Source organism: Somniosus microcephalus, chromosome 22 (assembly GCF_052327205.1).
Source record: "Somniosus microcephalus isolate GS21.2 chromosome 22, FLI_Smic_1.0, whole genome shotgun sequence".
In the NCBI taxonomy this organism is placed as follows: Eukaryota; Metazoa; Chordata; class Chondrichthyes; order Squaliformes; family Somniosidae; genus Somniosus; species Somniosus microcephalus.
Window position 1 is genome coordinate 52,810,534 of NC_141008.1, and position 12,783 is coordinate 52,823,316.

At 52.3% G+C, this 12,783-nt stretch overlaps 1 protein-coding gene across 1 annotated transcript in view; it reads left to right on the forward strand.

Moving 5' to 3' along the window:
- The window catches only part of ppm1e (protein phosphatase, Mg2+/Mn2+ dependent, 1E), a 99,610-nt gene that overhangs the window by 67,008 nt on the left and 19,819 nt on the right, over positions 1 to 12,783 (forward strand). The window contains exon 2 of the mRNA XM_085964745.1: positions 5,591 to 5,712. Within this exon, the coding sequence (XP_085820871.1) occupies positions 5,591 to 5,712 (122 nt within the window). The remainder of the gene's footprint in view (positions 1 to 5,590; positions 5,713 to 12,783) is intronic.

Consider the following 12,783-nt stretch of genomic DNA (forward strand, 5'->3'; position numbering starts at 1 on the left):
TGAGATAGAGGATCAGCCATGATCACATTGAATGGCGGAGCAGGCTCGAAGGGCCGAATGGCCTGCTCCTGCTCCTAGTTTTCTATGTTTCTGCATCTGTTTGGACATTTGCCCTTTCCCACACCCACCGTGCTCTTTGTGAGCAGGTCATTTCATCCTGATTTTGCTTAAGACCTTTCCAGGCAGTGGAGATTGGAGATTTCTGTCCCAACTGCCCAGGAGAGACTACAACTCCGCTCAATGAGGTGAAACGTCAGTGTGCTAACCCACTTGTATTACTCAGTCCCTGTTACGGTGGATGTGATCGATCAAGTATGGACTGAAAGCAGCACTTAACCTAATCAGAGCGGGCACCAGAGGAGGAAAAGATATTTCCCAGAAAGACTTTTCATTATGCTGTTTCTACAAAGTAACCAAACATGTTGAAAAAGGAAACAATTAACCTCCTGGACCCTTCACTCCCCTACTTCACCCCCTCACTCCCCTCCAGGACCCCTCACTCCCCTCCTGGACCCCCCCCCACTCCCCTCCTGGACCCCCCCCCCACTCCCCTCCTGGACGCCCCCCCACTCCCCTCCTGGACCCCCCCCTCACTCCCCTCCTAGACCCCCCCCCCCCAACTCCCCTCCAGGACCCCTCACTCCCCTCCTGGACCACCCCCCCCACCACCACTCCCCTCCAGGACCCCTCACTCCCCTCCTAGACGCCCCCCCCCCCAACTCCCCTCCAGGACCCCTCACTCCCCTCCTGGACCCCCCCCCCCCCCACCACCACTCCCCTCCAGGACCCCCCCCTCACTCCCCTCCTAGACCCCCCCCCCCAACTCCCCTCCAGGACCCCTCACTCCCCTCCTGGACCCCCCCCCCCACCACCACTCCCCTCCAGGACCCCCCCCTCACTCCCCTCCTAGACCCCCCCCCCCCAACTCCCCTCCAGGACCCCTCACTCCCCTCCTGGACCCCCCCCACCACCACTCCCCTCCAGGACCCCTCACTCCCCTCCTAGACCCCCCCCCCCAACTCCCCTCCAGGACCCCTCACTCCCCTCCTGGACCCCCCCCCCCCACTCTCCTCTTGGACAGCCCCCCACCCCCCTCCTGGACCTCCCCCGCCTACTCTCCTCCTGGACCGCTCACTCCCCTCCTGGACCCCCTCCACCCACTCTGCTCCTGGACCACACCCCCCCACTCTCCTCCTGGACCCCCCACCCCCCTCCTGGACAAACCCCGGTGATGGGTAACCCCAGTGATTGATAAATCTGACCCCTAACACCAGCCTGCTTACAAACAGTGTTACCAGGCTGGAAACAATAAAGCAGAGGTCCCTAGTTCAGTATAGCCCATCTCATCTCCTAAAGCAGCACCAGCCCCAGAACAAACTATCTGCAGCATTCCTGCCAGTATCCACTCCAAAGAACCAACATGGGAAATGAACGGGTTGCTCCTTTACCGAGTCTTTCAGGCCTCGATGCCAACAGCTTACGTCAGCAGGCTCCATTTTATAGATCAACTTCCAAGTCATCGTCCAACCCTTTCGTCAAAGTGCCAAAGACTTTGGGCTCGAATTTCCAAGCCCCGTGGAGGCGGGAGTGGGGGGAAAATTGCAGAATCGGGGGGCACGAACTCTTCCCGCCCCCAACCCGCCTCCGTGCCAATGTCTCAGGAGGCGGGTATCCGACCTGTGCTGGGAGCCGCCTCCCCGAGGTGGGAAGGGGATTAGTGCCAATTAACTGCCAGTTAACAGGCAGTTTTTGGCCTAATCCCTATTTTTATCCCTGAAGTGTGGGCTGCCCGACGGCTCCAAACCATGCCAAGTTAGCGAGGCGGACCGTTGGTCTGAAGGGCCTGTAGGGTTCGAGATGTCCGGTGTTCAGGTGAGTGATGAGTGCAGAGGTAAGTGTGTTTGGTGTGTGTAAAATGTTTAAATAAGTTTTACTTACCTTTACTTACTAATGCAGGCTTCCTTCCTTCAGGTCTCGGGAGTCCCTCATCTCACCGGCACAGAAAGCAGAATGGCCGCGAGCTGTCAAAAGTTGCAGCATTCTGCTTTCTGTTCTGGAGAGATTTTTAACTGAGTCTGTGGAGAAGGACTCAAGTTAGAAATCAGATTGTCAGTGTTTGACAGCCTCAGAGCTGTCAAACGCTGATATTTCATCTGTCAAAAGCTCTTGACAGATGAAATGTCAATCCCCGACGTCACCTGTAACCGGGTGTCCCTTAATTGGCCTGCTGAGTCCGCTGGGCGGGCTCAACAAGGTCAATCAAGGGAAAATCGCGTGGGTTGGCCACAAATCAATGGAGGCGAGACTACAACCCAAAAAGTGGGAGTCCCGCCTCCATCACTTCCCCATTGACAAAATCCAGCCCTTTGAGTGCAATGTATGAATACTGATGAAGTGATTTCTTGGCTACAGTCTAATTACCTTTGAGAGTTAATAGAAGGTAGTGACAGGGAAGCCTTTTAAACAATGACTGAGTGCTCTGTTTTGAGGCTGTACCTCTAACTCTGTCGAAGTCGCATCGATCAGTGAAGATTTACGGTCTGACTTTGCTCAGAGTGCAGTCAGTCCCGTGGGGAATTGACCTTGGCATGACAAGCAAAGGGTCAGTTTGGTTGCGGCAAAATGGGATTGCGCTGCCCCAGAAATTCAATGCAAAGTGTCACCGGAGGAACAGGACAGAGAATTCTACCTGCACTCTTTATGGCTGGTTGTGGACCTCGGTCATGGGGCGATGCTAAATAGAGGCCAGATAGTTTTTTCGACCAGGAGGGAAAATTCAGAGAGAGAGAGAATGCCATAAGGAAGGGGGAACATCTTCAGCCTGTAGGAATCTGTGCTTCAGCATAATAAGGCGCAAGTTCGTACCCGGGAATCCAGGCATGGCTGAGCCATTAAAGAAATGCCGAGCAAAAGCTTCAGCGACACAGAAGGACTGAATGGAACAATAATTGTGTTAACAGTTGGAGGCGAGGATCTTCTCAGGGGCTCTGGAGTTTTACGAGTCTGAGTTCCTGAGCAGGTTCTCTCTGAAAGTATCCGCCATTTCTCTTGATAGAACTTAATTCAGTGCATTTCAAAAAGACTTTCAGGTCAGAAATATTGCTTCATAATAACAACATAAGAATTAGGAGCAGGAGTCGGCCATGCGGCCCCTCGAGCCTGCTCCACCCTTCAATAAGATCATGGCTGACTTCCGACCTCAACTCCACTTTCCCGCCCGATCCCCATATCCCTGGATTCCTCTAGAGTCCAAAAATCTATCGATCTCAGCCTTGAATATACTCAATGATCCAGTATTCACAGCCCTCTGGGGCAGAGAATTCCAGAGATTCACAACCCTCTGAGTGAAGAAATTCCTCCTCATCTCGGTCTTAAATGGCTGACCTCTTATCCTGAGACTGAGCCCCCTGGTTCTAGACTCTCCAGCCAGGGGGAAAACAGCCTCTCAGCCTCCACCCTGTCAATCCCCCTCAGAATCTTATATGTTACAATGAGATCACCTCTCATTCTTCTAAACTCCAGAGAGTATAGGCTCAACCTCTCCTCATAGGACAACCCTTTCAGCCCAGGGATCAATCTAGTGAACCTCTAAAGCAAGGATATCCTTCCTCAGATAAGGAGACCAAATTCGTGTGGCAACTCGGTATTGAGCAATCGTGTCGCAAAAGTCATCCTCGATAAAGCGTGGAAATAGCGGGCTGAATTTTCAGGCCTCCAATCTGGCGGAAACAAGGGCGGTGACACTCCTAAAATGATGGGCAATGAGCGCACCGTCCTGTTGTACCCATCGCTGTGACCGCGGCAGTGTTCCTTGGGCCTATCGCAGGGTGGCATGAGCGGCCTCCTGAGTCAGGCGGTAGCCCTGCTTCAAAGGCAAATCGTGGGCCTGTGATGTATACAAGACCCCTGCTGCCATTTTGGACTGAGCTGGGTGGAGTGTGCCGTGCATGCTGCAATCAGAAGCCGCTGGCGGCCCGGCCAAAGAGGCCCCGGATGGTAAGTGTCTCACTATTTCTGTGGGGCCAGGAGGAGTCAAGTTCAATGGGAAGGCAGGAGTTGCATTTGAGGAGGGGGAAGACGGGGCGAGGAGGAGGGCGAGGAGGGAGGGGGGGCGAGGAGGAGGGCGAGGAGGGAGGGGTGGCGAGGGGGGGGCGAGGAGGGAGGGGTGGCGAGGGGGGGCGAGGAGGGAGGGGGGGCGAGGGGGGGGCGAGGAGGGAGGGGGGGCGAGGAAGGAGGAGGGGGGAGACGGGGCGAGGAGGGAGGAGGAGGGCGAGGAGGGAGGAGGAGGAGGGGGGAGTCGGGGCGAGGGGGAGTCAGGGCGAGGAGGAGGGGGGAGTCGGGGCGAGGGGGAGTCGGGGCGAGGAGGAGGGGGGAGTCGGGGCGAGGGGGAGTCGGGGCGAGGAGGAGGGGGGAGTCAGGGCGAGGGGGAGCCGGGGCGAGGGGGAGTCGGGGCGAGGAGGAGGGGGGAGTCGGGGCGAGGAGGAGGGGGGAGTCGGGGGGAGGGGGGAGTAGGGGCGAGGAGGAGGGGGGAGTCGGGGTGAGGAGGAGGGGGGAGTCGGGGCGAGGAGGGAGTTGCGTTGATGTCTGTTGTGAGGTTGTAGCCTGAATTCCAGTGATGGGCTTTGGCCAACCCATTCTATGAAGTCACTGGAATTAACTTCTGAAACATGGTAACTCTGATCTGTCATTTGTTGGAACGTTGCTGCTTCCAATGTTGATATAAGTAGATCAGAACCGCAGGAACAGGGCACAGCTGCTTATCTCAAAGTGCCTTGTTATTTCTATTCGAATCACTGAATACTGCTGTGCTCGGGAATAATCAGATAGGGCACGATGTGTTCAGACAATCACTTGTTTTCTCTGAAGCAGAATTGCTTGGTTCTTACTCAGGCTATAACCCCCCAACATCAGGTGGTGAGGAAAGAAAAGACAGACTTGTATTTCTATAGCGCCTTTCACGACCTCAGGACGTCCCAAAGCACTTTACAGCCAATGAAGTACTTTTTGAAGTGTAGTCATTGTTGTAATGTAGGAAACGCAGCAGCCAATTTGCGCACAGCAAGCTCCCACAAACAGCAATGTGATAATGACCAGATCATCTGTTTTAGTGACGTTGATTTAGTAATATTGGCCAGGACACTGGGGAGAACTCCCCTGCTCCTCTTCAAAATAGTGCCATGGGAGCTTTTACGTCCACCCGAGAGAGCAGACGGGGCCTCGGTTTAACGACTTATCCGAAAGACGGCTCCTCCGACAGTGCGGTGCTCCCTCAGTACTGCTCCTCCGACAGTGCGGCGCTCCCTCAGTCGTGCACTGGAGGTTCACTTTGTGTTCATGGATTTCTTCCTTCAAGCTGTGTTTGTATTTTTGCACAGGTTCACTTTGTGTTCATGGATTTCTTCCTTCAAGTTGTGTTTGTATTTTTGCACCACGAGAATACTCTAACCCTTTCCCTCACACAGACCTTCTCCAGCTGGTAGTTGCCTCCAGATTGTTTTTTTTTTGCAGTCGCAGCGGGTTAGAGTTCACTGTGTTGGGAGAAGCTGTATTTTTACGTCCAATCATCAACTTTGTGTCTTTTCTTTTCCAGTAATGCACCCTTCTCATTGGCTGCGGCGCTGGCAAGGGCAACGACAAATGAAATCCTTCAGAGTGACCTTACCGTTCTCCACTATGTGCCGAAGCTTCTGGACGGGACAGATGGGATCACGCGTAAGTAACGTGGTGAAAGCGTGGCAGCTTTGGGGAGATGTGGGGAAGGAAATTCCCTCCCTAAACCTTTCCGCCTCTCCACCTCTCTCCCCTCCTTTAAGACGCTCCTTAAAACCGACCTCTTCGACCAAGCTTTATGCTCACCCGTCCTAATATCTCCTTGTGTGGCTCGCTGTCAAACTTTGTCTGATAATCGCTCCTGTGCAGCGCCTTGGGTCGTTTTACTGCGTTAAAGGCGCTATATAAATACAAGTTGTTGTTGTTGAATGGGCGGAGGGAGAGGGATCCAAAGGAAGACCACCTACCTAGAGCGACTAGTTACACGGAGTAGCTGGGACATTTTGTAATCAATGTTTTCTATTTGACAAGGTTCTCTTCTCTCCTGAAAGTGCTGAGGTAGAGTTGCGTGGGGGGCGGGGGGGGCGGGGGCGGCTCTAGGTCCCACCCAAATGGCAGTCAGTCAACGTGAGAGCCTATGCGCGAAGTTTGAGTTGACAATCCTGATCCAGCAACAGAATTAGAGAAGCACAGATATCTCAGAGGGTTGCAGGGCTGGAGGAGATTACAGAGATAGGGAGGGGCGAGGCCATGGAGGGATTTGAAAACAAGGGTGAGAATTTTAAAATCGAGGCGTTGCTTAACCGGGAGCCAATGTAGGTCAGCGAGCTCAGAGGTGAACGGGGCTTGGTGCGAGTTAAGACACGGGGGCAGCCGAGTTTTGGATTACATCAATTTACGGAGGGTAGAATGTGAGAGGCCAGCCAGGAGTACATTGGAATAGTCAAGTCTGGAGGTAACAAAGGCATGGATGATCCTATCTTCACTCAGTACTCACACACACACACACACACACACACACACACACACACACACACACACACACACACATTTCCAACGGGGGTCACTAGATAGCGATCAGGAAATAGGAACTCTGGTTGATTTCCCCCCTCCCCCCCCCCTTTCTTCGCCCAGGGGCTCTGAGGTCAATCATAGTGTCCCAATTACTACAGGAATTCAGCCTTGGTTTCTGGTGCTGAGCACTGCACTGGCTGTTTCCAGTACTGACAGCGTCCTGTTGAAGCCAGTAAGTGGTTTGCTGTGCAGCAGTATCTGGCTGAAGGGCGTGTAGACCCTGGGCCGGCCTGTCCGTGACACCGGGTAACCGAACACAACAAGGTGCACGAGGGAGAGAACGAAAGGGTTTTCATTTTATCACCTTTCGCGTCCTCTTGATCTTAGAAAGTGTTGCACCACCAGTTAAAGTCTTTTTGAAGTGTAGACAAACACGGCAGCCAATTTGTGCACAGCAAGATCCCACAAACGACAGTGGGATTTGTTTTTTTTTGTGGGTGGTTTTGGTTGATGGAGGAATGTTGGCCAGGACACCCTGCTCATCTTTGAGCAGCGCAGTAGGATCTTTCTACATCCAACTGAACAGGCTGGAAGGTTCAGTACATGGTGGTGTTGTTCCAACCTGACCCCCTGCCCCCATTGTAGGCATTGCAACAAAAAGAAGGAAACATTATCTTCCATGATGACCTTAAAAGTCCTACCTTCCAAGCACCATCGAATGCAGCAGTGCCCTGTTGTTACTCTGCCCAGTTTCTCGCTCTCTCTGAGATTAAGTGAGCTGTGATTTACGAGTTGAGTGGCGTTGAGTGTGTGCCAAGCATACAGCTGGGGTGGTTTTCAAATTAATTTTCTTTCAAGAGCTTTATTAAGCTGTAGTTACGGATCCCCCGATGGCTCTCGGTGAATCATGGTTAAAGAAAAAGTGATTGAGGAAAGCCAGCTCCCCGGTGGCTAAGGAGGCGAGTGGCTGATCCGACAGCAAACCAGGAAGGTCCTAGGTTCAAACACTTGGCTGAGAAACAAAGAAAGATTTTGGGATGTCCCAAACTGCTTTTGCAGCTAGTGAAGTACTTTTGAAATGTAGCACTTTGCGCACAGCAAGGTCCCACAAACAGCAATGAGATAATGACCAAGTAATCTGTTCTTTTTTTTTACTGATGTTGGCTGAGGGATCAATATTGGCCAGGACACCGGGGAGCACTGCCCCCTGCTCCTCTTCAAAGTAATGAGATCTTTCACGTCCACCTGGGTGAGCAGACGGGGGCCTCGGTTTAACGTCTCATCCGAAAGGCGGCACCGCCGACAGTGCAGCACTCCCTCAGCACCGCACTGGGGAGTGTCGGACGAGATCTTTGTGCTCCAAGTCTCTGGAGTGGGAATTGAGCCCAGGATCTTCTGACTCCGAGGCGAGAGCGCCACCGCCTGAGGCACAGCAGTCACGGCTGAGAGGACACGTTCGCAGGCACGAGTCAGTGGCGCTGGAGGGCCTCAGCTGCAGACTCACGTGAAGGCACTGTTTTGGAGGAGGGGGTTTATTTATTTCCTGTGTGCGCCGAGGCCTCCGACAGATCGAGATTGGCGAATCATGAAAGCCGTAGCACCTGTCCGATCAGCGGCACCGCGTGTCGCTGTTACGTGAAAAGCAGCTGGTGCAAGAGAGCAGGGCCGGGCAGAAACCCCGTGGTGAAATGCCGGTGTCATTCTGAGCGATCGCTGGCCAACCAGAAGCCCCTCCCTCCCCCTCCCTCGCCCCCTCCTCCCCCTCCCTCGCCCCCTCCTCCCCCCCTCGCCCCTTCCCCCACTGCCCCCTTCCCCACTCCCCCCCTCCCCACTCCCCCCCTCCCCACTCCCCACTCTCCTCTCTCCCCCCTCTCTCTCTTCCCCCCCTCTCTCTTTTCCCCCCCCATCCTCTTTTCCCCCCCTCCTCTCCCCCTCCCCCCCCCCTCCTCCCCCGATTCTCCAACACCTGCCGCCGCCCCTCCCCCGGCCTGGCGAGGGTCTCCCTGCTCCGTACTACTAACCTGTCGAGTGGACCCCTCGCTTTCTTTTTGATTAATTCTTTACAACTTCGTCCGTTCAATTTATTTAATTAAAACATCGATCACTTCAGACAGCAGGCAGTAAATTGTTTGCGAGTGACTCGCGCCTTCTGAATGACCCCTTAAGCCTGTCTCATTGGCAAACCAGCATCCGCTGCTAATGTTCTCCCATTCACTCCCCCTCCCCCTCCTGGGGGGGGGCATTTTAAATTTGCGGGACGGTCTAAAATGGGCAGCAGCGAGCCGGTAGCCCGCGTTGCATTGAATGGAAATGAAAATAAGGAGCGATGTAAAAGGAGCGGCCGATTCACCATCACCCCTTTTACACCATCGTGCAAAGTCAGAATTACGCCCCCGCCCCGGACTCTTATTGGGGTATGTTCCAGTGCTGGCCTCCTTCCGTGCTGCATCATTCTATGTTTCAATGGACACCGGCACGTCTCCGGTACACCCAGCCAAGCGAGCGTTCTTCAGGCGTGAGTGTGCCTAGTCATGGAGCGCTGCTGGCTGTTTGACCGTGGAAGGCATCAGAAGCCTGATTCAGCTCTCCGTGTGCGCCCTTTCCAGCAGGAGAGAGCAGCCAGGAGCCCGAGCACTGGGCTAAATATTCCCTCGCCCAGCCTGGAGGCACTGAGGCCAATTGTGTCCCCTTTCCCCCCCAACCCCCCAAACTTCCGACATGTTTTCTTTGGAACAGAGGGGGCTGGGGGGAGACTTAATTGAGGTGTATAAAATGATGAGGGGCCTGGATAGAGTGGATAGGAAGGATCTATTTCCCTTACCAGAGAGGTCAATAACCAGGGGACATAGATTTAAAGTAATTGGTAGAAGGATTAGAGGGGAGTTGAGGAGAACCTTTTTCACCCAGAGGGTGGCGGGGGTCTGGAACTCACTGCCTGAAAGGGTGGTAGAGGCAGAAACCCTCATCACATTTATAAAGTACTTGGATATGCACTTGAAGTGCCGTAAACTGCAAGGCTACAGACCAAGAGCTGGAAAGTGGGATTAGTTTGGATAGCTCTTTTTCGACAGGCGCAGACACGAGGGGCCGAACGGCCTCCTTCTTTGCTGTAAATTTCTATGATTCTATGTGAGATTGGATAGATTGGCATCGAACCCACGGTGCCTGTTCCCCACTGAGCCAGGTCGATTATTTCACCCCACCCCCCCACTATTTTCTCCCTGAAGGTCACACCTTGTCCACGTAATTAACCCTTTTAGCCCCGGTGTCATTCTGTTGAATCTGCGCTGCTCCCCCTCCAAGGCCACGATATCCTCCTGAGATGCGGAGCCCAGAACTGAACACAATACTCTAACTGGGGTCTAACCAGAGCTTTACATAACTGTATATGTTTTATATATATTAGATATATATATTGAATGTAAGGTTTTTTTAAATATACAAGATGGAGACAGATTCGGAGAATGATTTCACAAACTCTCTGCAGGGCTAAATTCTTATAATCCAACTAACTGTACTCTGCTTTCCCAGTTTCCCTTAAGTTTTTCTATTTAAAAGATGGCCGAGGGGTGATCTGATCGAGGTCTTTAAGATTATGAAGGGGTTCGATAGGGTAGACGTAGAGAAGCTGTTTCCACTTACAGGGGAGTCCAAAACTAGGAGTCATAAATATAAGATAGTCATTAATAAATCTAATGGGGAATTCAGGAGAAACTTCGTTAACGAGAGAATGGTGAGAATGTGGAATTCGCTACCACAGGGAGTAGTTGAAGTGAATAGCATAGATGCATTTAAGGGGAAACTAGATAAACACACGAGGGAGTAAGGGCTGGAAGGGTATGTTGATAGGGCGCGATGAATTAAGGTGGGAGGGGGCTCATGTGGAGCATAAACTCCGGCACGGACCAGTTGGGCCGAAAGAACTTGCAGCACAGAAACAGGTCAATGTAACAATAAATAATATGCAATAAATTATTACATAAAAATAAAGACATGAGGTACGATTTTAAAATGGGAACTATCTGATGCTAGGCCACCAGCTTAACCCTGCTTCACCTGATGATTGCAGTTGGTCTGAACTTCCCATAGACCAGGCCGAGGGAGATGGACTGGTCTATGTGCGTCTGTATGTATTGTTAGTCAGATCCAGTTGTTATGTGTGCTGATGATATAGTGCTGTCCCCCCATACTGACCAGTCCACCAGCACACACAGCCGTCGGGTCTGACCAGCAACGCACTGGCTCAGGTGGGAGAGCGAGCCCGAGACTGGAACAGGCTGCGGAGCGCTGAGAACAGTCTCAAGGACGTTTATCCAGGTCAAACAGCCCCAGTGCAGCGTTGCCTGGTAACCAGTCGTCAGTTGTCCTTTATAGCTATTGTCGATTGTGTGAAAAGCTCCACGCGATTCTAATGTCATTTGTATGTGGACTTCTCGAGGGCAAAAATGGGCTTCAAAAACTGTACGAACATAGTGAATTAACCGGTCCTTGCTGTAAATGAGGTTAAAATGGAGAATGGGGTGGGTGGGATGGGAGGCAAAATCACAACTAAATGCTGCAGTACGGATGACGTCCTTCATTACAGGGAGGGTGGGTTTGGAGGCGGCAGTGCTACCTGTCTCACGACCAGGAAAGGAGACAGTGACAGATGGCTGTGTTCCTACAGAGGTCACTCGCTGTGACTGCGCCGTCTCACGCAGCCCCTGACTGTCCTCGTTTCAGCTGCGGAAGCCCTTGAGTTTTTTTTGTGCAGTTCCACTTATCGTTCAGAGTAGATGCTCCATTGTTCGACATTGAAGAAACTTCACAGCAGGGGCTGACTGATTAGCAGCGAGCTTGGGAGTAAAGAGCCCCACCTGACGCCTGTACTGTGATGGCCCGTCACTCAGCAACCACACTGTAAAGGAGAGGAGCGTTCCTCGGGGAAACGCCTGGGTGCAAAGTGCCCCTCCTTTCCACAGACACCTAGAAGTTAGCCCAAAACCTCAATGAATGCTACATGGCTGTGCTTTCATGTTACAGTGCCACCGCCCATCCCGTGCAGCTCACCTGCTCTCCCCGTGCAGCTCGCCTGCTCTCCCCGTGCAGCTCGCCTGCTCTCCCCGTGCAGCTCGCCTGCGCTCCCCGTGTAGTACGCTCGGATCATATAACGGTTAATACTCTGTGGTGTGTCCTCTGCGACCTTGGTACAAATCCGAGCCACGTCATTGAAGGGGAGCAGTGAGTTGGCACTAAGCCTGATTTCCATTCTTTGTAAGCCAGGGTCTTGTCTACCAGTTCCGGAGCATGTAAGAAAAAAAAAGAGCCAGTGAGGTTCTATTCTGAAAGGATGAGGTCAGAATGGTCTTGTTCATTTGAACAATTTTAAGGTAATGGCAAGATGTCCATAACATGGACTTTATTAGCATACGATAGTTGTGTCATCTGGTGAGCCCAGTTCGGTAGGAAATATTGCATGGTGTGGGCGGAATACACACTTTAGGAAGGATGTCAAGGCCTTGGAGAGGGTGCAGAGGAAATTCACTACAATGGTACCAGGGATGAGAGACTTCAGTTACGTGGAGAGACTGGAGAAGCTGGGATTGTTCTCCTTGGAGCAGAAAAGATTAAGGGGAGGTTTGGTAGAGATGTTCAAAATTATGAAGGGTTTTTATAGAGTAAATAAGGAGAAACTGTTTACAGTGACAGCAGAGTCAGTAACCAGAGGACACAGATTTAAGGTAATTGGCAAAAGAACCAGAGGCGGCATGAGGAATTTTTTTTACGCAGCGAGTTGTTGTGATTTGGAACGCGCTGCCTGAAAGAGCGGTGGAAGTAGATTCAACAATGACTTTCAAAAGGGAATTGAATAGGGGGGAAAATTTACAGGACTATGGGGAAAGAGCAGGGGAGTGGGACTAATTGGAGGACTAATTGGAGAGCTCTACCACGATGGGCCGCCTTCTGTGCTGTATCATTCCAAGTTCATTTTACAATTGGGATCCAAGGAATTTGCTTTCAGAGCATCATCATAGAAATTTACAGCACAGAAGGAGGCCATTCGGCCCATCTTGCCTGTGCTGTCCGACAAAGAACTATTCACCCTAATCCCACTTTCCAGCTCTTGGTCCGTAGCCTTGCAGTTTACGGCACTTCAAGTGCATATCCAAGCACTTTTTAAATGTGATGAGGATCTCGGCCTCGACCACCCTTTCAGGCAGTGAGTTCCAGACCCCAACC